We start from the raw sequence: 26,291 nt of genomic DNA, 5'->3' as shown, positions 1-26,291 counted from the left end.
ATGCCTACAATTGTCGTTTCAATAGCAGTCTCATAGCTAAGTATATATCGTAGCCGTACCATAGTATTAACGCATTGCTAAATTCATATTTTACCATTGGCCCTTTTCTACATAAGTGCGATAAAGGTAGAACTAATCTAGTGATAGATTTCTCTGTTATCAATATCTAGAGCCTTTGAGAACTGGGCGGACCGTAACAAAATCGGAGAAAAAAAATATCAAATTACTCCCGCGTGGTGCTCAAACCCACAATCATTTAATAATTAATTATAACTAATATAATCTAACTAATTTAATAAAAGTATATTCATTATTATTGCACTAAAACTACGCACAATGTAAGCTGTAGTGTCAAAATCTTAATGTCAAAATCTTACTGACGCTGACATTAGCGAGCGTTGGCTAATAGTTTAGTAAAAAAACATTCGCATTGAAGTAGCATTTTGCATCGCTCTTAAAACTTAAATCATTTTAATATATCGCTAGCAATAAAACTTAACCAGTTATCAATAAAGAAATAACTAAAAATAATATATTTTCTATATTATAAAATAGAATCAAAAATAATTTGTAAAATTATGGTTTATTAGTAACTAAAAGTCTAATTGCTTCGTCTGTTCGTTGTCTGACAGTCGACCACTAATGGCAGAGATGTATATTATGTAGATTAGGATATTATATATCTTAGTATTTACAATTTAAAATAGTCCATATTAAATATTGGAAAGAAATGTAAGTAATCAATAATTTAGAGATAGCCTATAGTCTATAATTCGTTGTAAAGAAGTAAATATTTAGTATGAACTACATGTTATTTGATATATATATTATAATTTTGGAATAATGCATTGACAGACTAAGAAAGTCTCTTTTACTTCTTATTTGATAAAAAAAATACAGCAATTCAATCTAGTATGGCCTAATTATTTTTCAATCAGTTTTACTAGGTAATATCCTACCTACCTATTTATAAAATAATTTTATCATAACAAAAAATATCTGATAATATAATTTAAACATAAAGCAAAATATTATAATTATATAGTAGATATGTTAAAGACAACTTAAAGGGGGGCGTATCAAATAGGAATATAATTCATTCTTAGATCTGAACTTCGCAGTAGTGAGGTGAGCATTTCGTTCCAAGAAACTGCATGTAAACGAAAACGCTCAGACGAAGTTGAATACGTATAGAACAGTTATAATAGATCAAAGATGGTAGCTAAATCAGTAAATATATAGAATATGAAGCATTTTTCATAAAGATTTCGTGCATTTCTACTTTCAAAAGTAAATTAATCGTCACCTAAACATCTATCTATACCAAACATATATCATTCCAACAAATATTTGTTTAGAAATTTAGTTTCAAAATGCGATTTATTTCACAAATTAAGTATTTATTATTAGTAAATAATTACAATTAATATGTTTAATAATATTAATTATAACAAATTCCCTGTGAAACAGCAAGTAGTCATACTTCAAATTATTTCTAATAGTTTCTTAGTATTTCATAAATCCCTTTTAAAGAAACCCATAAGACGAAAACAGGGTCGTATTATGGTTCAATGTCCACCTATCCATTTAAAATAAAGAAAAAAACAGCATCACTCCTTTTCCCGCACAGCAGGTAGCGCAGGGAAACGATTATTCAGACACTCTGTATCCCACTTTATAACTATATTTAAAATGTAAAACCTGAGTTAAGCTGAGTTTACCAGTTAAGCACGAACTTTTGCACAATTAAAGGAAAAATATGATGTATTTGTTCAAAAATATCCTATATGATCAATGACTACCAACCACAGACTAAAATTTTCCTAATGATAAGCTTACAGAAAAAAAGATCAAAACGATCTACGCATAAGCCACCAGTCACATTTCCAAGCAATAAGCAAGAACATGCGCACTCACCGTCATCATCGGTGGGCAGGGGGCCCACGGTGCCGAAGAACCTCTTGTCTAAGAGCTGCAGCAGCTGCAAGGCGCTCTCGTGGACGGGGGCGCGCGGACATCCGGTGCACATCAGTGTTACGTTGATGATGGCTGTGTAATGATCGCACGGGTACTCTCTGTGGGGCGAAATGTTTATTTATACTTATTTGTACTGTATCTAAGGATGAATTGTAACATCTATTCTGTACATTTAATATAAATTATTATAAAGTTTTTTGTTTTATAGCTTGATATTTGTCTAATTAATCAGGGATCAAAGCAAAATTAACAACTATGACTTGGACCGTAGGTATTAGGTTTACGTCATATTACACCATAGTCTATCATAGTCTTCCTAGTTAAGTGGATAATCCAACATATAAACAGTTTTCATTTCAAACTACTAGTTCCTACAAAAATAGCTGGGAGATAAAAACTTTTATGGACATATTTAAAGGACATGCATTTGCAAGAATATTTCTGGAATGCAATGCGAAAAAACTGTTACACTGTTTTCTTTTTAAATAAAAAACTAACGTTTTTCTATATAACACATACTTAATACATTTTAAAAACACAATACTGAATAAAATACAAACGTAAAGAGAGAAGAGAGAACGTAAGAAACTTAAAAAATTTCAAACACACGTAAAAAGTGTTACGATGTGAACATTCCAAAGCGATATGAGATGGATATTTTTCTATGCGCAAGGCACCAACTTCCACAGGTAGGGCGTTAAATGAAATAACTTTATTTGATAAAAGGAACTCTTTGGAAATAGTTTTTTAAAGCGACGACAATACTAGGGACGTTGGTAACTTTCAAATTTAGCCTTTTATTAGTTTCCAGACAGACAGGAAGAGTCTTGTCGAAAAATTTTGAAAATTTGCAATTTTATAATATAAATTTTTTGTCCACAGCATGGGAATTTTATTAAATTATTTTTATAAAAGTAATATTGACACTGAAATATTCTACGAGTTATATGAAGCGTCTAGAATGTATTAAATAGTCTGGAGATGTAGTATCCCATTGTATTCTTAGTCTGAGATACATATATACTTACTTATAGATAGCTATTTCAGAACTATTTGTGGAGTTAGTTTAGTTGACCGAATCCGCGAGTGTGTCTCAGTGAAAATGAAAAAAGTGGGGTGGATGAACCTTTGAAGACACTTAACGATGACTCTGGAGGAAGGTCACGTAAAAACCATGAGTCACTTAAGTACCTACGCTCGATTCTTTTATATTCACTACTCATATATTCAAATAAATCTAAAGCAAATTTGTTTACACTTTAAACTGTACACAGTACACAGATCTCATAGAACACTTTGCTTAAATCTTAAAAGAAAAGTTAAATATATTTACAGTGGGGCAACTATCCCTACAGGTATCTATCCCTAAAAAAGAGTTCCACGAAAAGCTAAATTTTCAAACAAAGCATCAGGTGGGGCATCTATCCTCTCCTGGGTTATCCTCTCCCTACCTATCTGGTAGTAGAAGGAACCTAATGTTAAGACACTCCTCAAATATATAATGCTCCGTTGCCCGTTCCGTGGGTAACGGAATATTGTATATGTGTGTGATCAACCTTCCAAAGAAAGTTCAAGATATTGCGATCATGTATACGTGGGGGCTACTCGAAGACGCTTGTAGGACAGAGCAAATCTATTTTTCCCTACTAATTAGTACTACAGTATTTTTAAAGAGAAGAAAAATACAAAATAAAATCGTTATTATAAATGAATGTTTTCTTTAATTCATTTTACAAAGATATGTTATAAATTTTATAGCAGGGTAAGTAGAATCAACCTAGTGTTAAGACACTCCGTTTCCCACTTTCTTTTCTGTATTGAGTGGCGGAACTCAACGCACGGCTTTTGCCTTGGTGCCAGAGCGAAGCAATGTAAATATTAATTAATAATAACTCACTCCCCTAATAAGGAACGAACCCACGGCCGTCGCGTTACAGTCGGGTCACGACGAACTCATTTTGCTATATTATTTTTAAATTATAAAACATTATCCAATGAGTGTTATACAATATGGTCCCATTGCCTAGTAAATGTTACACAGGGTGGAAGAGGCAGCGCTTCTTTTACTGAAACTGTATATAGGGTAAAATATTTCAAACCCAGAGCTAAAAAATTAATCAAGGTACCTCAACAGTTTTGACGTAGGATTTTTTTTTTTCATTTCACGATTATTATCCATACCTGCATTTCGTGTGACACAAACATACGTGTGCGTCATGGCCGCATTGACAGGTAAATGTGTGCGTGTTTATGTTATATTTTACAAATGGCGTTTTATTTTAAAACTATAATTTTATTATTTATTTTGTCTTTCTGAATTATATTAGGCTTTTATAGAGTAGTTAAAACTGTGGTTTCATTTAAAGTGGTGCTGACAATTCCACCTGTATAACGTAAATAGACTTATGTAATTATGAACTTCACCTATGCCATCCTGCATTATAAATATATCTTTGAGGGGGCGCTACAATGTATTATTGTTAGCAATCATTTACATATATTTATATTATATATAATATTATTTGTAAGAGGACGTGTGTGACAACACATTCATTAGATACTAAAATATTATCGATGGAAGTTGTTATTTGAACCTGTATTAAAGTTATTAAAAATCAGTTTCATGTTCAGATCATGATTTGTCAGTACGACAGCGTGAATTCTTAAAATTTCTTTAAGACATCTAATATTACATTTCCGCATAGAAACATTGATGGGAGATCCGTAAATGTCATAGTAAAATAAACAATTTCAGTTTCGTAATTGACTTTTTAAGTGCATTATGCGTGCTGTGTAAACAAAAGTGGCTCGATTGTTGGCGAACATCCAAAATAACTAACTATAAGATTTAGCTATCAAATACACCTATACAGTTTTTTATGGGTAGCGCAAAATCTAATTATACCGAGAATCCATTTTTTTTAAGCCACGTGTAGTCATAATATAAAAAGATGAGACGGTAGCGCCTGTTATTTGATAGCAAACTATGCAAATATAATAAAAACATAAAATAAATCAATATATCAGCTTCATGATGTTACCCGCACATAGCAGGGTAGACAGAGGGAACCTAGTGTTAAGACACTCCGTTCCCCACTTTCTGCCGCATTCTGGAGGCTTATTGCTGGGTTGAGTGGCGGAACTCAACGCCGCTCTTTTCTTCGACACCAGAGTGAAGAAATGAAAATATAAATGTAAATAAATATTTTATTTCCTTGAGTGTGGATCGGACCCATAACCGTCGCGTTACATTCTGCCTGTCCACATCCCGGCATATGTCAGGGTTCATATCTGACTCCTTTGCAGTCGCCAGAGTTAGGCTATTGAATGAATTACCCGAGCCCCCGGGAGAAGAACTCCCTCTAGTGAGGTATTCAAGCGTCGGGTAAAGGAGTATTTTTTTAAAATAACATAAATATATAATATTCATCTATGTAATTGTATATATTGGTGTATATATGGTTTATATTTTTATGTATTTTATTTAGAATATTGCTAATATTATAATTACATATTATACTAGGGGGCGCGCGCAGCTTCGCTGGCTTATTTGCACCCTTAGGGGGTGAATTCTAATAAACCATGAAACACGTGTTCAATAAAATATTTTAAAGTTTCAATTTAAAATTTCATAAAAATCGGTGCCGATTTAATTTTTTTTCTATACAAACTTTCAACCCCCATTTCACCCCATTAGGGTTAAAATTTTTAAAATCCCTTCTTAGTGTATGTCCAGATTAAGAAAGTAAACATCTGTCCAAATTTCACGTTTCTACGCACAGCGGTTACGGCTGTGCGTGCGTCTTACCTCAGTCAGAGGGGACCTGTATTTCGTGTGACGCACACATACGTGTGCGACGTTTCCGATTTGACAGGTAAGTGTGTGCGTGCCTATATTATACTATACAAAAATAACTTTTTCATTTTTGGGAAATATTTTTTTTCCGAATTATAAAAGGCTTTTATAGAGTAGTTAAAACTGTGGTTTCATTTAAAGTGGTGCTGACAATTCCACCCTGTATATATTTATTGGATGTATACGTATGTATATTTTACTTTTCCACACCTGTATACTTATTATCCTAAATGTCAAGGTTGGCTAGGAGAGAATGCTCTTTAGCGTTAAGCCCGCCTTTTGTACATTGGTTTTGTAATTATGTGCAATAAAGTATATATAAATATTATATACTTTTGCTAAGAATTAGAAGTAGTACTATTACCCGTTTTATAATGTAACTCGCTTTTTTAGTTTCACCCTTGTTTGTTCGTTATTTTTTTACAAGAAAAAGTAACATTCATAGTATAGAAAAATATTTAAAAAATTCAAAATAAAATTGGAACCTAGAACCATCGCCTAGACACAGACAAAGAAAAAACAAATTACAAAATCGTCCTTAAAAACACCCACCAACCACACGTAGAGCCTCCGTGAATACCACCAGCACACGTTTTGAAGTGATCATATCACTTCAAAACTTGAAAAAACACAAGATACAGAGAAACAAATCACTAACCTGGCACTAAATATCGTAGCTAACGCCATAAAACATCCGTCAGCCACTCGCGGAGCTCCCGTAAAACATTTGTCCACCGTCCAGTCCAGTAGCGGGCCTATGTCCGGGTTACAGTCCAGCAATAGCACTATAGTTTCTCGAGCCAGCTCGTATATCTGTTGCGATAAAGGTTAAATTTGGTTTTATTGTCATAATTGTGTTTTTGGCCGACTGTCCATCTGTCAAAACATTTTTTTAAATCTCCAAAATAAGTAAAATAACATACATATCTTATAAAACAAATAAATTTGAGAATTATGCATACTTCCCGGGTTTTATACTAAACTAACTAACAACACTTTATAAATTTGTCACAGTATCTTGTCACTATGAGTTTGCTATGTGGCCATGGGGTTATTTGATAATGAAGCTACATTTGACATGGGAAAAGAGAGTCTCTATAGAATGGCATCGCGTGGACTTCAAATGCTCATTATTTTTATTTTCGTAACACAGTCATGAACTATAGTGAAATCTTTGTTACAATGCGTTTAAGTAATCAATCGTAAACATGCCGTTAAGGGGGGTCTAGACTAGTCGCATTTTATGTAATAACAAACTGATTTTGACTATATCACAGTGGACGGTCAACGTTTAACAATGTGTTGTAATATTTGTCAATGTCATTATAAAAAATGTACGTAATACATCCGAAATATGATGCCCGTACACATATATTTCGATTTTCTTGAACATTTTATGGACGGATGTATGTTACGATATGACCGAACGACAATAACGAAGTCGTTAAACATTGATTATTCAATTGACTATTCAATGATATGGTCATAGTCTATATTTTTAGCATCACACTTTATCTCGCGCATAGCAACCTGCGACTGCGGTCCTATTTAAGAATACTTTATTCAAAAGTAACTTTATTATCAAAATGCTCCATCACCTAACAATTATCCATAATTGCCAGCCAATGTTATAAGTTAATAAAGTTAAGATAATAATTAATTAATTGGTTCGTTGCAGATACTAATTCTTCAGAATAACCCCAGACATTACACGCAATGGCCACACAGTTCATATTCGTTTGTTGACAATCTAAAAGTAGGTCAATAAATTTAGATGACATTAACGCCATCTATTAGGGAACGATTGTAAATTTACAATTCCATAAAGCTAGAAACATTATTCGTACACTTCAATACTTTCTCCAAGAGGTGGCACTAATGTCACTTCGTTTATTCCTTATTGTATAAACAACAAGAAGCTGGTTATTTTCCCTTTTCTAAGTAATAATTAATGTTCTGTTTGAACTGAAATTATTTTTTAATTATGAAGGAAATTACGAAACACGATATAGAATATGCGAGAGAGGAGTCTTATAAGATATTACATATTGAGATTAAAAACTAATAGAAGGCATGAGTTATAAAGTATATAGCATAGGCAGGGTAGGTAGATCGAACCTACTGTTAAAAAATTCCGTTCAATATGTCTCATTTTTTATTTTTACAACATTGTTGTAGTGTGGCGGATATCAACACCGGGCTTACTCTAATAGAACGGGGAAATGTAAATAAATGAATGAATTGTAAATTAATATAAGGGAGTGAGAGTAGAGTAGTAAAGAAGTAACATAAATACCTTATCATTGGTAGAAGATAGCATTTCACTGAGCCACGGATACAGAGAGCCTTCTTCGGCTAGGGCGGCGGGAGCGAAACATGGCCCGCAGCATACTAGCGCGCTCATTGCCTAGACAAAATTAGTGAATATTAAATGTATGCATAATAAGTGGCAAATATAACAAGAAATATTTCACCAAAATATAATACAAATTATAAGTAGGTCCTTCTAACTAGGAAAAAAATAATACAATTCACAAATAAATCATAATTGCAATTTCTATCTTTTTCCTATGTACAAAATTTACAAAGAAAATCTATCATTGACCTCAGTAATTCAAGATAGATCCTTCTTCACGGATGAGTTAATCTCAATTACTTCTTGTTAATCTACATTAGCATTGCGTTTTTGATTTAACCAGTTAATTTCAGGAACTACTGATTATATTGTTTATTTATCAAGGAAGATTATAAGCTTAATTTCATGACGTTAATCCTTTCGTTTTAACGCACTGTACTTGCGGTTACCTCGTGCACTTAGAAGGAGTCATGTGTCATGTGTGGGGTAGCAAGTATCGATTTAAGATTTGACTCGTCGAGTGTACTGTACAAGGTGTATACAAGGTGTACAAAATTTACCTTCAAAGCTGCCAAGTTCAGCCTGTCATCAATCTCCGTGGCCGGCGGTTGCGGCTCCAGAGCGCCGAGGTGCCTGGCGAGAGGTCCGCACCAACTGGCGAACAGACTGAACAGGTTCTTGGATAGATCCTTCTTGAGTAACGACGAGTACATTTCCACTATATTTGTTTTTGATATGAAACAATATTTTTTGAATTAGATATCAACAGAAAAAACTTATGTTTTACGTAGAGAAAACCCAGTATGAAGACACGCACTTACCATCCAATTGTCGAGGCATTACATATTGAGTGGAGGAACTTAACGCCGCGTTTTGTCTAGTTACCAGACCGGGGAAATAAAAATAATTTAATAGGAATCGAACTCACAACAGTCACGTTTACAGTAGGACTGTGAAAAATTATACAATAATTCAAAAACTACATTAACAAAATACGTTCTGTAAATTTGGATATTTAATTTTTTGATAAAAGTCCATATTGGCAATAATTTAGAGAACCAATCACTCAAGAATAACACAGGCGGGAGTCTACCGTTTTAAGACCTACTAGGTTTAAACCCATCTTTCAGCCTATCCTGCCTCCTATCATAAAGCATTATATATAAAAACACAATAACACGATACAAACTCACGTGGAAAACTCTTGATGAGTTCCGTTACAAAATCCGCAAACGTCAAGCGTTGTTCTCTCGCCGCGGGCGCGTCCTTCTCCGCTTCGACTTCTAGACATTGCCGCACACCTTCTAAATACTCTGTTATACTTGAATGGAGACCACCTGATTCTAGGGCGTAGGAGCTACGAAAATCAATTAGCATAACCTTAGTAATTATAACACTTAACTACATTAGACAGACTAGTGCAATGAAAATATATTAAGCATCATGAATAAATATTAAAAAAATACAAAGGCGTCATATGAAAGTTAGGAAATGTCCTAGACTTTATCCATGAAGCTCAAAATCTATTAATTCTTTATTAGCATTATTTTACATATGGAATATGTATTTAACATATCGAATACCAATAATAAAAGGGAGAAAATTCTACAAGCACAAAAATATAATATAAAATATAAAAATTTTTTACAAATTAACAAAAGATGCAAATAAATGTATATCTATCATCACCAAAAAAATAACATGATTTTTCCTACTAAAATGAAGTCTGTCAAAAACATATTTTAATGCTATTAACATTTTAAAGCAATTATAAAAATAACACAAACTACCTAGTAGCAAAAGTTTTCCTCTGAGCTATAATAAGAAGCATTTTATTCAGATGCAGTCTCAGCGCGTCTCGACGTCGTCTACGGCGCATGTTCTCCTGCTTGCGGTCGACTGCTTCGCGCAACAACGGTATCAACTCTTCGAATAGATCCCTATAGGAATAAAAAATAATTAATATAGTGTAGTTAAAATTATGTTAGAATTTATACAGGTTATTAGTGAGTTCAATCACTCACTTGAGGGCGTCAGCATTGATATGTCCACAGGCCGCCACCGCAGCATCTCTAACTTCGGGGACTTCGCATCTCGCCAGAGGCACCGCTAACTTGTGTAGGGAGGCCGGCGCCGCGTGACCTCGTGCTTCGCCCCCGCTACGCTCGCTTAGCGAGTCCGGAGACGAACTAGCATAGAATGTTTTAAAAATAAATATATGTTTGTTAGTATTTTTTTCTTAATTACAGATTAAAAACAACCTAATTTATAATTTTTTGGAACACTTTGTATACATTTTTTTTAATATTAAAATGATTTTGATGTTTCATTAAGTACATAATATAATGTAAATACGTTCAGCAGCTATTAAAATAAAATATTTCCAAAAAAAACGAAAATCACTATATCAATTAAGAAATTAACAGGATAAAAACACATATGTATATATGAAAATATATTTAACGTGACATTTTATGAGTCTACATACTATACAAGCAACCAATATACAGCCATCGATGTTTTAGAACACGGTACTATGTTGTGTATTATATAAAAGCATGATTTATATAAATATACATAATTATAACTTTAGTTGACTAATGTGGATGGAGGGCGAACAAATATCAGTTTTAAAAACAATTAAAATTATTTAAAATATGATATATAAATAATAAATATATACTCGTATAGAATAAGGCGAAATTAAAATAATAATCGTGATACACAAATTGTATAAAGCTGTTTGAAGTAATTAAAATTACATATTCAATTATTCCATATCCTATTGTTTTAAATAGTAGTGGATATATATTCTTCGTGTATATATATGTACAAATTTTGTGAGATTTTTCGTTATGGCATACATTCAAATGTTATTATCATACAACATTTAATTTAGTTTTAACTTCACTAATTTCTTCTACCGTTACGTTCAGACACTACATCGTCCATTTTTAGCCTGATTTCGCGAAATTTCGCATAAAAACATTTGAATATATGGCACAAACATAATAATTACAGCACACTTTGTGATTTACGAATTCGGCACAAACATTTTGTTTTCATATCTAAATAGTACCTACAAAGTACTGTACTAGAACTGTGTGTTCACACGTCGTATATGAACTGTCACTCATGCTAGAAGTCACTGGTGGGGCACACAATTACTAACTACGTACAGTTTTTTTTTACTTTCAGATGCATATTTTTTTTATTTATATTAGATTTTTTTTTACTTTAATCACGGAGAAAACTTATTAGATAGAATATTTGTAAATATAAAGCCTTTTTCAAAAATATTTTTTTTTGAACAAAGTCAGCAGATATTATTCATACAATATCTGTTCGACAATATTTATTTAGATCATCTGATGTAGAAAATGGTCAGGTTTTTTTATTAATATGCATGTGAAAGCTATAACTACTATAGGGGACACTCAGACCGCATGAAATATTCAAAACGAACGTGTACATTAAATCCATACATCAATAGTATAATTATAGTGGAGAACGGAGTGTCGTAACACTAGGTTCTCCTTGCGCAGACGGCAAAATGATAATATATAAAAAATATATATTTTTAGTAGCTATGAATGGAATTTATATACGCAGAAACTAAATTATATATTGATGTATGTCACAAATAAAGGATTTTTACCCCCAAAGTGTCTCCGGACACGCCGATAGGAAGAGGGCGCTGTTCAAGCAGAATAAAACGTAAGCGTAAAATACTTAGGTTCACATTATAGGTAGGAATATACTATCACTTATATTATATTAGATATGTTACAAAATTTTACAAAAAAAAATCTCTTGTAAGAATTTTTTATATTAGGTGATATTTAATTTAGTCAATAGTTAGCTATGGCTGTATATAAGGAACCGAATCTGAATCACAGGTGTCCCTATGAAGGTATGTAGCCTACACGACGTAACACCTTAGCCTGCTAATATAACACAAAAAATTTAGGATTTCTTCTAGATCTTTCGAAAATGATGCGCATAGCCTACCATTATATTACTAACATAGCAAAATACCAAATTTTAAGTAAAAAACCTAAGTATCCGTCATTTTAGAAATAAGTATGAATGTGAAGTGATTTACACGTAACACAAAATGAACGTCTACAGTATTAATTGACATGTAGCACATTACTTTTCTTTGTCCACGATCAATGGTATGAAATAGCTGTGCAACCTATGCGTGAGACACGATGACATCGCGAAGCTAAGGCCGGATGGATTGTTATTCACGACGCTTTATGTAATATGTATATGTATGATAATTGATCGATTCCATCTAGCTCTTTATGGAATAAATAATAAGAGATTTTTTTAGCAAAAAAATACATTGGTAAAAATATTTTCTCGTGATCCCGGTAGCCTTAGCCAGTTATAAAAATATTGTATTCCCATGGGATCCGGAGACATTTATAAATTTTCAATCAAATCAACCAAAATGATACTAAGATACTATAAAGCTAATTCAGATTTAGGAGTCAGATGTAACCGACCAACCAACAGTGTACCAAAAGAAACAACGTGCAAATCGAGCGTTTGTCTGTTATCATTATAAATCCATATACATAGTACATATTATACATAATATAATGCACCTCGTGCGTTTGTGTTGTTTGTAAGATCGCGCATAGCTGAGCGGCAGTGTGAAGAACCCGCCCGGAGTGTTCAGGCTCTCCGTTGAGGAGCTCAGCGCGGCGAGGGCGAACTCGCCGCGGTCCTCCGCCGACGCGCCCGCCCTACGTACACTTTACGTACGATTGTGTTATATTACAGTGCTGTTTTTTTAGCTTCATTTTTTATTCTACACAAAGCGGAGTAGTCAGGGGGAACCCGAGAACCTAGTTTTCGGACACTCCGCTCCCATTGAGACTCTTCCATTCCCCACTCTCCGCCAAATTCTGGAAGCATTGCGTGTTGATCGTTGGAACTCTACACCGTGTTTCGCTTCGTTACCAGACCGAGAAAAATTAAATATTTCCTTTTTCCGAGTGAGATTCGAACCCACAACCTGTCGCGTTTACGCAAACTTGTGTCGCTGCAACACGACTGACCTCCTCTGTACAAAAACATACATTATTTGATACTTACAAATATATAAAACAAAATATCATGAATCAATAATATAATTTTATAGAAACGTGCTCACGCTCGATCTACGCAACTTTACATGGAGTGTGTCTGTTTACGAGTTTCTCTAATTAAGCCGTTTCAATTGTAATTGGTGTTTGTTTTGAGTATGTGTGTAAAGTTATATTTGACATTTAGAGAAACTACATTTATTTATTTAAATAAATATATAAAGAACAAAACAAATTCATAAAAGATTACCATTTTTGAAGGTTAAAAAAAGAATGTTTTGTGAGTCCGCCATAGCCGCTGCTTATAGACTAGGTAAAGAAACAAACTATATTTCACCAGCGGATGTATGAAATGTATAGTATGCATGTATTCATATATATTTCATATTAGCAGTCATATATTTCAGATAAAATAGACGAATAATCTGTATTTTTATTTTTATTTATTCTTTAATTGCTCTCATTCTATTAAATACGACTATAATAAGAACTGATGAATTAAAAATTAAAACATTTCATCAAAATAAGCAAAATAACTCATTATCATTTAATTATATTATTAAAATCAAAATAACCTGAAATATTGTATTTTTGATCTGTATTGGTTAAAGTACGAATATGTTAATAAAAAACATTATAAAATCAAAAATAATAATTAAGTAATTAACTATCAGTAATTTGTAAATGATTTTTGTGATATTATCAATAGTAAAGTTGGTGAGACCAAGGACAAAGAATCAAAATTCAAAATTTGATAAATTTTAAAGTTTTTGTTTTTTTTGTGAACGATGACTAAGAAACAAGAAACTTAAAAGGTGGGTATTATAGAAAAAAAACGAATTTGACTTTAAAATTAACTAATGTTCGATTGTACAAAATGGTAAAAATACATTTATATAGTATCTATATATTTTTAAAGATTGTTTAGGCGTCCTAGTTTATGAAAAAAAAATAGATTTTTACGAAAATACGTATACATGGATATGTGTATAAAATAAACGTATGCTTAAATATGTTAGGCTTCGGTATGAACTCAATTAAGTAAAATTATTTTAAACGGTTATTTAAGCCTATATTTATGAATCGAGATGTAATTATTATATTTATAAAATCACAAATATCGCTTAAATAAAAGAGACAGATTTTTCAATATATGTATTAGCATTAATTATCTTTGCAAGAAATCCAATATTTTACCATTATTTATTAAAAAGTATTTGCCCGTTTCTGATTTTAATTAAATATATCTTTAATTAAAAAATAGACAGTAGTTCGAAACGTTTAAAACATTTTATTTATATATACATAAATTCAAATTATTTTGAAATAATTTTTTAAATACAGTATGGACTTCAAAATAATTTAAAATTGTGTTACTTACTCATATATAACCTAACTTATAAAATACTTATCATAAACTTTGTATTAATAACTAAATCCCACCTAACTCATCAAACGCTTACTCGGTAACCCCAAAAACTCCAAACTCACCTCAAACTAAGATCAGGACTGGCACATCTAACTACCGGACTGGGCACAGCCGGCACTACCAAATACGCCATTGTCATATAATACTTCCACACTTGCATATAACCATCTCTCTCTTTTTCCGGTTTACGAGGGAGAGTTGGTCCTCGGGAGAGTAGAGAAGCACGGTTGTCGTTTACTGGACTGAAAGTAAAGAATTTTTATTTAATTAATGTTTTTTTATTAAAAAAAAGGCACAGTGGTACAAGCGTATGCGGGTAGACGCGACAGATAAGATTCTGATCGGAGAAATAAATTATATAATATTTTCATTTCCTCCGCTCGGGTAACAAGACAAAGCGCGGCATTGATATGCGCCACCCAACACGCAATGTATCGAAAATTCGGCGGTACGTGGTAAGCGGAGTGTCTTATTAGATTCCTTCTGCCTATTCTAACGATTTTATGCGGGATACTGCGTGAAGATAAAAATAAATGTCACTTACGCCGGTTCAATAATAGTGTACAAGGCGTGTATCCTCGCGTGCAATATCGGCCATGCCTGTAACACAGTGGCGGGGCACTGCGATGGTATACGATTGCGTTCTAATAGTCCGAACAAAACCACCTGAAAAGCGAAGGAGAAGTGTTTTTTTTAGTGTAGAATTAATATAAAATAGTCACAAGAGCATTATAACCGAAATAATACAAAAGTAACTAGTGAGGCCATCGTAGCCCAGGGGCACAAGGGTGTGACTGTAACGCGACGGTTGTTGTTTCGATCCGGTTACGGTTACGGGTACAGTTGTTGTTGAGCCACTGAACAGGCAATGCGTCCAAAATTCGGCGGAAAGTGGGTACGAAGTGTCTTAACACAAGGTTCCCTCTGCCTATCCTGCTGTGTGCAGCAGCAGCATACAGCGTGAATTTAAAAAAAAATAACTAATGACAAACTGTAACCTTTGTGTCTAACTACCTCTATATTAATTGTATTATGTTTATCATTTTACCAAAGTTTATAAACCAGGTATAATACCATTATAAAATCGAATATAAATTATCTTATGATTATAGTCAGGTCATCTCACCTCCCAAGGATCGGCGCCATTAGTGGAACTGCCACTCCAACTGTTCTTAGAAGACGTTTCGTCATGTTGAAGACCTGTACGTAATAAAGTATTAATAATCCATAGCAAGGGACATAGTGTGAAGCTGTATGCCTTAAGCTGAATCCCACATATGGCAAAGGTAAGTAGAAACCGAAAGATAGTATACATAACGTTCCTCACGCACTGAGCCATTTTCGAGACGCCATGTGTTGAGTATCACAACTAAAAACCACGTTCTGGCTACAAGAGAACACAAACATTACCCTTAGTGGGGATCGGACCCCTTAATCACCACAAGGGTTTCGATGGATTAATATTAATTTTATAATATCATGTTATTTAATTAAATCTGGGTAACTAAAACATAAAAAAATCCTCTTCACAGTCTTTTTGTAGTATACAAATAGACTACAACGGTAGATTAACGTTTTTCCCTCATTCAATCATATAAATAGAATGAAATATGGTTAACCTGTAATAGCGTTGCGTTTGTTCGACCTCAAGTGTGACCCACCGTGCCGTTGAAGAGTTTGATAAATGGACTACCTCAATTTAAATCAGTAATACCTAAGATTATCGTTCAACCAAACAAACTCTTCGGCTTTATAATATTAGTAGTTTTATGTCAAATACTAAAAGACAACAAACAAACAAATCTACCTGCAGTCCAAACAGCATGACTTCTCTCAGCCACCCAAACTAAATCGGGTTGTCCTGCAGCTAGAACAGCTTGTTTCTCAGTTGGCGGTAGTATTGGAAGACATTTCTCAGTGAAATGAGGGACGTGGATGTCCGCCACGTCGGTGAGTGCGGGTTCGTCTCTCGTCAGTTGTAGCCTTTCAAGGAGGTATTTCGTTTCTCTGAAGAAACAAAATGTAAGAGAATGAAAAATAAATTAAATTACTATTAAATTCATTATTAGTATGTTTAAATGACAGGAATTATTTGAATTTCTTAATTTTGATTTGAAATAATATGATCATATTCAGAAGCGATTCTAAAATCAGGACGTAATTTTCGAATTGTTTTAATAACAAGTTCTAGTCTCATTAACAACTTGATATATAAAATCAATCATTAAAAAGTATATGAAACATGTAGTATGTTTGCAATATTGCAAAAAGTATGTTGGTGAATGTTTTACAGAATAATGGAACAGATTGAACATTTGAAGCAACATGTTGCAAGTGTAAGTGGCAGTACGTTACGTTAACCTTCGAGAACACAGTATCGATAACACTAGGAAAGTTACATAAAAAGAATGAGGACCCTCGAAGGCTTGCATATATGAGAGGGTTTATGACAGTGGAAGAAGCGTAAGAGGTATACAGGGACCGTGCCGTTTTGCACTCTGTTCTCTCTGGCTGCCCAGCTAGGGATAAAGCACATATATCTCAACTTACCTCAAGATATGAACAGCCAGCCTTCTCGGGTAAGCTTTGCACTGGCATAGCATAACCAAGGCCAGGGCCTCTGCGCCTCTTATGACCGAGGCGAGGGGCTCCGGCCGCTGTGGGGCGGAGGTCACCGGTTCACCGTTCTTCCAACTTGTTACAAGTTGGAGCAGCATTCTGAGACCGTTCTCCACTAGCTGGGGCGATGTATCCTGTTGAATAGAATAATGTCTAAAGTCTATGTATTAAACAACAATTGTATTGAAACTTTTAATGTTGTACGCCGAAAAATCTATTTATACTTGAATTCATATAAAATATCATTTTGGATTTTGAATAAAAGTCTTTTAATAAATATAAGATATTCTATATGTAAAAATATCGCAATATTTTTTAAATTTGCATACAAATTAAAGAGCTCAAAATAAAGACCAGCTTTAGTAAAACATTGTTCATTTAAATGGGTCGGTGTCTGTACTTGGAAGATATTAAAAAAATATATATTGGAAACTTTTATTAACGTAATAGAACCCAGAACAATGATTTTAAAATTTTTGTCTGTTTTCCGTTTGTTATCGCTAATCTCAGAAGCGGCTTCACCGATTTAGATGCGGTTTTCGCTATTGTTTCTTGCCGGCTCTTCTCAGCAGAACTGCCTTCCGAACCGGTGGTAGCTTTTTGTTCATATGTTCATTCGACGATTCAAAAGTGCTTATAATAATTGCCTATTTGAATAAAGGATATTTTGAATTTGAATTTGAATTGGATTCTGGAAAGCTTCCGAAAACATATAGGGTTTATTTTATCACAATCGTGAACCGATATATAAAAAAGTTAAATTAACTTAAAGTTAAAAAAATTAAATAAAAAAGTTATGTCAATTTAAAGTACTTAGTTCGACAAATTTGCTAATTGCCGTAACAGTTATTTTATACAACTGTTTTACAGAATTGATTGAACCTTAAGTTTTCAATTTCTTTATTAATATTTATATTTCAAGCAGGCGTAGCCCCGCACGAGCCCACTAGTATATAATAATAATGAAGCTCAGTATTGAGTTCAACCACCCAATATATACTCAATGTATTTAATTGCTAATTTCCCTTCAACCAAAAAAAATACGATACAAACCTGAACCTCCTTCGCCAGGAATTGTGTGAAGCCGGCCAGTACGTCCTGCCTCCACTCCGGGAAGTCCACTATCAGGGTCTGGAGGCTCTGGAACGAGAGGCCCCGGAGCTCCTCGTCCATGTGGACTGTGAGACGACAGAGGAGATCCACTAGTTCGTTAGGGCTCATACCTTCTGGAATTAGTCTGGAAGGGAGAAAAGGTTTTGATACACAATAAAGCTATTGGGTTCTATTATTTTCTTTTCAAATATGGAACCCTAAAACTTATTAAAGATCATGGCATTGGTCAAATAATTAAGCCATACATCCTTATAACACCAATATCCAAATCTTAAATATTCATATCCAAATTCTTATATATATAAATTAACAATGAGTTTTATTTATTGTTAATTTATCTTGTTTATTAATCAAACATTGTTATAAACAACAAATATAAAAATTTAATAAATTATATGAAATTTTCTTGCATTCTTTACCACGATATGTATTTTATTTATTTACATTTGCAGTATTGACAATTTCCATTTTAGCGAATTTCACTACCCCCATCACGCAATAAGTTCCAAACGATCAAAAAAACAAATCCCTAACCACAATTTAACATTTCCCAAATTAAACAAACTAATATTAAAAGAAGCACAAACCTCGGTATAGCCGCAACGCAAGTCCTAAACAAATCGATCCTAGGCTTCCTTTCACCAGTATTAATTTCCTGCTCCTTAGTAACATTCTGCGTATTAGTCAACATAAGAGGCCTTCCGTAGTGCGCGTCTAAAGCCCTCAGGATTTCAACCAAAACTCGTCTAACATATGGAAAATATGCACTCATGCCTATAGACCTGGCCGTCTCATCTGTCAACATTTTATTTAGAAAAGTTTTTTTCACTCTTAATGTATTCCCTGAAGGTAGAGTCCCCGAAGTCCTAGGCATGGGGGGTTCCCCCTCTTTTTGCTGTAAACTGTCAGCCACAACTAAAAAAGCTCTAAGACCTATAGACATTCTTTCAGGAGTTAAAATAATTTTAATAGGCCGTCCCACCATCAGTAGATCAAAAACTATTTCCCTCATAGCGAAATCTAAGCGTTCTTGGGCTATGAATTGTATTATTTTAACAAATATGTTCAACGGCGTGTCTCTCGGCACTACGCCTTTTGATCCTTTGGGGAAAAGGGAATTTACTATGCTTTGTAGCCGGGACTGTGTTGCGGAGTTGCTTTCACATTTGATTCTTATCATGTATACCCAGAGGAGACGGTATAATGATTCTGTAAATAAATAAATACATAAAATTAGTATGTTATACTTAGATTGAATGTATATATTTGTTTTCATTAAAGTATTGCCAACTCAAAATAATTAATATGATGAGTTCATCAGGTGTATTTTCTAAAAATTTTAACATATTTTAAATAACATAATATAAATAAATTTCAGCCTCTAAGGCAATATAACAAAATCTTAGTTTAATTTAGTTTAGTTTATACTTTATTGCACACAAATAAAAGAAAAAGAATAAAACAAATAGAACAGAAAAGACATAAAAAAACAAGTATGCAAAGGCGGCCTTATTGCTTCAAGCAATCTCTTATATTAATCACATCTATTATTATTAATTGGAATTCCTCCACCTACCCCACTGTATACGAAATACAACGTGAAGCTAAAAAAATATATATTATTTAAATACATACCCAAAGCAACTCTGCACATCTTCGGATCCCTGTTCTTCAAATGTGACAGACACATAGCAAGAAAACAGTGTAGGTTGGCCAAGAAGAATTGTTTCTGAGATACACACAACAAACAAGTGACCAGAGGAAACAGGGCTAGCCTGTGCTTAGATTTGGTGCTAGTGTCTAAAGTGTGGCTGTATAGCATTTCCACGAAGTTTTTCAGACACGGCACGTTGACTTCGTTTTTGACCGTCTATAAAATAGACAAAGGAGATAATAAAATATTAATATTGTATTATCCTTTATCTAAAACTTATGTTAGAACTAAAATGTAAAGTAATGTACTATAATAAATATTTGATCCAAAGTGATATTTGTGAGTTCTAATGTTTGAAAATTATATAATTACAAATTACTATGGATACAAGTTCCGAATCTTATACAAAAATCAAAATGTAAACTACAAATTAATTATAGTATACAATAATAACAAGTTTCATGACATAACACATAAAATATCACTTTTAAAGAATGTTCAATCATCTCCTTCACACATCTGATTAGAGATAAGGAACCAAGTGTTTAGACACTCCTTCTATTTTTAACCATTCATACACATTACTACAAACAAATACCCACACACATACAGACATACATGCAAAAAGAACTAAAAAAAACAAACTCACAGCTGCAACAGGCACCAGAATCTCAACAAACAGGCCGGCTAACGCGTGTCTTATATCTTTATCCTTGACTTCCAGGAAATATTGAGCACATTCTTGTAGAAACTGGAAAGACGCTTCGAATTCCTCTATGGGAACCATTTTGACTCGGAAGAACTTCATGCCCATTAATAGAGATATTATACTTTGAGTTGTATGAGGCGAAGGTTCACGGCTCTTTAGATCCTGCAAGGTAAATATAGATATGTCAAAAATTAGTATTTTTTTTTAAATAAAAATGTAAGGAAATAATGTAGTAATTATTGTTATAAAGTTATAGTAAAATAACAAAGATTTAGAATTTCTTGCTACAATAATATGAAACATTCTAGAGACAACAATCCCCAATATAAAAAATAAACTGGATTCGTAAAAAATAAGTTATTCTTTTAAGTGAATTTATTCTATCGAAGTTTAAGATGTCACAGTTAGATAGGATCACACACTTTGATCCAAACATTGAATTTTATCCAACACAATTTATCACTTCTGGTTTTTTTGTCAATTATGTATTTATTATGACCAAGCTTTATGAGATGACAATAAAGATTTAATTATTATTAATATATATCATAAAAATTAAAATTATATCAAAACAACATAATTATAGCCTATTTAAACACACCAAATAAAATATTTAACTTTAAATTATTAAAAATACATATTTACCTTCAATTCCAAAGTAAAACGTTTTCTAACAGACGCAAAACGCGATTGCGCTAATACACCTATTACTTCTGCGTACAAATCTGCTATTATATGAACGTTCGCTGCATTTGGATTTGACTGGAGACTGCAAGAATAAGTTGTATTATTAGTATTTTTATGCATTTTGTTGAAAATAAAAAATATAGAGATGAGACACTCTTTTTTCAGTTCAAATAATTCATGAAGTTGACTCCAGTAGTTTTTCTTATATAAGAGTATATATATAAAAATAATTAAATGCCAGTCTATCAGTCCAGAAAATTCTAATATTACAAATTATTCAATTAATTAGTACATAAAATATAAAATGTCATATTTAAATTGATAAAAACAAAACAAAATTCAGCTTAAATTCCTTATTAATACAAAAATCACAATACATAAACATAAACTAATAACTAAAAGGCAGTGGCACACCATGTGACTGTAAGCGCGACAGGTTGTGGGTTCAATTCTCACTTGGGGAATGACTTCTTTAATATTTTTATTTTCTCGCTCTAGTATCAAGACTAGGCGCGGGGTTGGGTTCCGCGAACTCGCAATGTCTCGAAAGTTTGACGTAAAGTGATGAACAAAGTGTCTCAACGCTAGGTTCCTCCCGGCTACACTGCTTTGCAGGACACAGCGTGAAGATATAAAAAAAACAACCTACCCCTCCTTATAATTAAATCGTTTGAACGCAACATTCTCTATATATTGCACCAGATCCTCATGTCCGGGATGGAAGGGCAATTGTCTCAGCACTTCTATTAGTGCCAGGCAAAATAAAAACTCTACGGCTAAGTCCCTTCTCTCTGCTTGTAATTCCTCGTTTGACCTCTCCACTTGTTCTGGATTTGTTCCGCTGCCTGATACAATTGAGATTATACTGCAAAATAGGATAATTTATAAATTATAAATGATAAATCATAAAGAATATGGATATAAAAATATATATTTTCAAAAAAATTATAGAAGTCTCAAACCCAAAACAATAATTTCTTATATGTTTGTCTGTGCTTTTGTGTACGCTAATCTCAAAAACAGCTTAACAGATTTAAATGTAGTTTTCAATACAGTATTTTGGCACACTTATCTTAACTTTTAGTATATTAGTTTTATACCAAACAGTTTTATATAAGTATAGTTTTATACCAAACAGTTCATAAAGAAATACGACAAATAGTTGTGGTTACATATATTTCAAGACATTCAATAAGCATTATTATATTAACCTAAATTTGAGCTCAAAATAGAGGACATACGGTGTTCACATAGACACAAAAAGAAGGTATTCAACTTACCCTTTATTCCTAGAATCCTGGTGTGGTTTTTTCGCTTGTTCACTCAGCTGTGGTGATTCCGCCATTTGCCTCTCCAGCCAGCCGAAGAGAGCTCTGAGTAGAGACGGGAGGCAGTGCTCCGCCACTGTGCCGAAAGCGGAGAGGATCTGATCTAACTGGGGATCTTCGCCGCGTTGCAGGGTTTTGTTTAAAGGTTTTTCCTATAAGAGCATAATAAAACAATATTAAGTGGGGAATGGAGTATGTTAACACTAGTACCTACCCTACTATGTGCGGGAAGCTGATTTATTTATTTTTTATATTTGTCATATAACACATAAGTGTCCATGATGTCTTGTAAACAGACAAAGACAAAAAACGAAGCAACTAATCTACTTATTCTAAAATTTCTCAGTGCACTCTTTAATATAATAATGCTATTAAATATTTTTTTGAAGAAGTAAAATTTGAAATTAAAACAGTTGAAAGAGGTACGCTACGGTAAAAATATTTTAGAATAAAAAGAAACATGTCATATCCAAATTTCAGCATTTTCGAAATTCTCTAAAATTTACAATTATAGAGGAGCGAACTATTGCATTCGCGGCTCCTGCAATACCTACTGTATAGAGATAAATATTTTATATTACTAAAGGAAACCACGAAAGCAAGCAATAACCACATCCATTTTGATAAACAAAATAGTTAAAATATAAAAATAATTACAAAAAACAAAAAAAAACTACAATTGTATATCAAAATACTATAATTATAGTGTAGTTACTTGGAGTGTCCTAACACTAAGTTTCTTTTGTCTATTCTGCTATATGGGTGATACATCGTGAAGCTGATTTTTTAAAAATAATTTATTAGGTTTAAGTCTGAATATATTTAATTTTTACAAGACTTGTAAAGATTACTAAAAAATCCTATCACTATCTTAAATTTAAATTCATGTATGGGGACCTAACAATCATTTTTGAATACTCATTCAACGATATCCCACTTGACGTATTTTGTATTTTTTTTTATTTTGACAATAACTGGTTGTCGCTTGTGGTGAATCTTTAAATTTGATGGCCCAAAGCCTTTAGCCTCTACAACAAACACACGTCACGTCATACAACGCATCGCACAGCCGGGTAAAAACAACTATAAACATATATTATAACTAAAAAAAATCTCTTACCAAAGCTTCAGCCATAAGAGCCTCCATCTTCCTCTCAGCTTGCACTGTAAATTCCGTAAAAAGTAATCGCATGACATATTCCCCCGGTCTCAGGTCGGCATCTGAACTGGCGACCATCGCCCCTTTATTGGGACCCCAAGGCAGCATTGAACCTAGAACCACCATCTTTTTGGTTATATTTAAATAAAACATTCTTATTTTCTATAGTGTTTCAATGTTAACTAAACGGGACTGAAGTTAGTATTGATAGATTGTAACGACTTTCCTGTTTCCTTAGTTTATAACGATATATTTATTAATAATAATTAACGCTTCATATTTGTACTATAACATTTTGTAATATATTACATTTTGCTTCAAATTAAAATTACTCAATTTTATCAATTGTGTATTATATACTAAATATAACGATATTCCTATTGTTACTATAGCAATTATACCTATTGATAAACATTTCCATTCCCCACTTTCCTCAAAATTCTGCAGTTATTGCGTGTTGAGTGGTAGAACTCAACGCCGCACTTTATCTCGTTACCAGAGCGAGGAAATTAAAATATTAAATATTTATTAAAAAAAGGTTTTTTTATCTATGGATAATTTGCTTAATAGCCTGATGACAGGCTTACACTCTAGGCGGACGTAATTCAGTTCCCTGTATTGGTAAGATAAAACGCGACGTTAAGTGATGCCACTCAAACGCAATATCTCGAATTCCAGCGGCGACCCACGCACGATAAAGAGGCTCCTTTTGTACCTGGCACTCACTACGGGTATGAAACAACCTACCTCGTGTAGACACCAGTGAAGCAAGAGTAGTGCCCACAGCCCTCACATCAGGCACTGGCTTGTCCTGGGAGCAGGGCTCCACTGTGCTCATATCCTCATAGCGAGGGTGCTCGGATATGACACTGTCGGACTCCGCCTCGCTGGAGACCATGGAGGATGGGGCTTCTTCTGTACCGGAGGCTAACGGCCAGGGAATAAATATATAAGTGTCAATTTTTCTTCAGAAATTTTGGTTGTACATGTATTTACATTGCCTTTTAATATTTTTTATTATGATTTAAACTACATTTTAATTTAAAAGATGCCTTCTTCTTATTACTACGGCAGTCCAGACAGATTTCATTAGTCAGTACGTATACAAAAATGGGTTGTATTTAAATATCTAAAATAATTTATGCAGTATTTAGTTATATATCTCTACATTTAATCAGTTTCATCATAATATATAATAGATATGATTTGTTAAGATTTTATATGCAAACTTCAAGCATTATAATGCGCTAATGATGAGCATGTGAAAAATAATACGCTTTTCATACAGTCTTTTAAAAAAACTTAAGCAAAAAGGCAAGCTATGAAATACAAACCTGACGCATCTTCAGGATGACCGTCTGAGGGTATTGTACTCAGAGAGTCCGACTCTTCCGAAGTCATCATATTGAAATGAAATTTAGAAATCTGCTAGAATGGATCTATAGTTGAAGAGTGATTATGTCACTAAAATAGAAAAAAATACACTTCACAGAAATGATAAAATAAAAAAAATGATTTGTGCTGATCAATGGTTTGGTAAAGTATGTAACAACAAAACTTGGTATTCATGATTGGCAGAGCTTTGCAAACACAAGACAATACTTAATGGACATTCAACAATTGATATCAATAGATAGCTTTTTTATATAGAACTTGTAGCAATAATCTTAGTACATATGTATATGCAATGTGCTCAGCTTATTTGCAAAAAATAAGTAAAAAAAAATATATATACACAAAATGTATTAAAATATATTCTTATGAATAATGAATATTTTATTTTCACAACACAGGCTTAGCAATTATCAAATTATGCAGTTTAAGTGCAATTAAAAGGATGGACAAAGTTTATACCTTTAATAACATCATTAGATAAGACTCCAATCTGCAACATTGTGCCTAAAAGCAAAAGTATTATCACACATTTTAATTTAGCAAATATATATAATTTTTCAAATGTTAAATAAAACAAAATTAAGATAAGTAGAAAGTAGAAAGAAAAATAATTTGCAATAGAAAATGTAAATTCGAGTTATATACAATAAAATAAAGTATGTTACATATGAGTAGTGTAAGACAAAATAAAATTAGTTTACGAACACTTGCTTCTGCTTTTTAGTAACAAACATAATTTATTTTAATATGAAAACAGATATAAATATAAAATTTTCAAAATTCACCCCTAATCAAATATTGTATACTATATAAAAAAAGTGAACAAATATGATATCTATGTCAATAGCACACAGCTTCAGTAACAATCATTCAATTAAAATTGTATAGAATCATAATTGAATGATAGACC

General features: G+C 32.9%; 1 protein-coding gene across 4 annotated transcripts in view; it reads right to left on the bottom strand.

Annotated features, from left to right (window-relative positions):
- fry (microtubule binding protein furry) overlaps positions 1-26,291 on the bottom strand; it is a 108,324-nt gene that overhangs the window by 81,217 nt on the left and 816 nt on the right. For 2 of the 4 annotated variants that reach the window (XM_085206577.1, XM_085206578.1), the window contains exons 2-24: positions 25,841-25,885; positions 25,321-25,450; positions 24,734-24,913; positions 23,948-24,099; positions 22,780-22,979; positions 22,149-22,364; positions 21,458-21,581; positions 20,753-20,974; positions 20,085-20,319; positions 19,037-19,658; positions 18,390-18,573; positions 17,268-17,470; positions 16,525-16,724; positions 15,844-15,917; positions 15,262-15,383; positions 14,780-14,959; positions 10,214-10,378; positions 9,980-10,129; positions 9,383-9,546; positions 8,750-8,907; positions 8,130-8,240; positions 6,492-6,646; positions 1,918-2,075 (exon numbers count right to left, since the gene is read on the bottom strand). In XM_085206577.1, coding sequence (XP_085062703.1) covers positions 1,918-2,075; positions 6,492-6,646; positions 8,130-8,240; positions 8,750-8,907; positions 9,383-9,546; positions 9,980-10,129; positions 10,214-10,378; positions 14,780-14,959; positions 15,262-15,383; positions 15,844-15,917; positions 16,525-16,724; positions 17,268-17,470; positions 18,390-18,573; positions 19,037-19,658; positions 20,085-20,319; positions 20,753-20,974; positions 21,458-21,581; positions 22,149-22,364; positions 22,780-22,979; positions 23,948-24,099; positions 24,734-24,913; positions 25,321-25,390 — 4,045 coding nt within the window. In that variant the 5' untranslated portion in view covers positions 25,391-25,450; positions 25,841-25,885. Of the gene's footprint in view, positions 1-1,917; positions 2,076-6,491; positions 6,647-8,129; positions 8,241-8,749; positions 8,908-9,382; positions 9,547-9,979; positions 10,130-10,213; positions 10,379-12,805; positions 12,956-14,779; positions 14,960-15,261; positions 15,384-15,843; positions 15,918-16,524; positions 16,725-17,267; positions 17,471-18,389; positions 18,574-19,036; positions 19,659-20,084; positions 20,320-20,752; positions 20,975-21,457; positions 21,582-22,148; positions 22,365-22,779; positions 22,980-23,947; positions 24,100-24,733; positions 24,914-25,320; positions 25,451-25,840; positions 25,886-26,291 lie in introns of all 4 variants that reach the window. The other 2 variants (XM_085206575.1, XM_085206576.1) reach the window with 2 other exon arrangements.

Source organism: Heliconius melpomene, chromosome 21 (assembly GCF_056956725.1).
Source record: "Heliconius melpomene rosina isolate 202511_hmr_F chromosome 21, ASM5695672v1, whole genome shotgun sequence".
In the NCBI taxonomy this organism is placed as follows: domain Eukaryota; kingdom Metazoa; phylum Arthropoda; class Insecta; order Lepidoptera; family Nymphalidae; genus Heliconius; species Heliconius melpomene.
The sequence above is the reverse complement of the archived record's forward strand: the minus strand, read 5'-3'. Positions and strand labels throughout refer to the sequence as shown.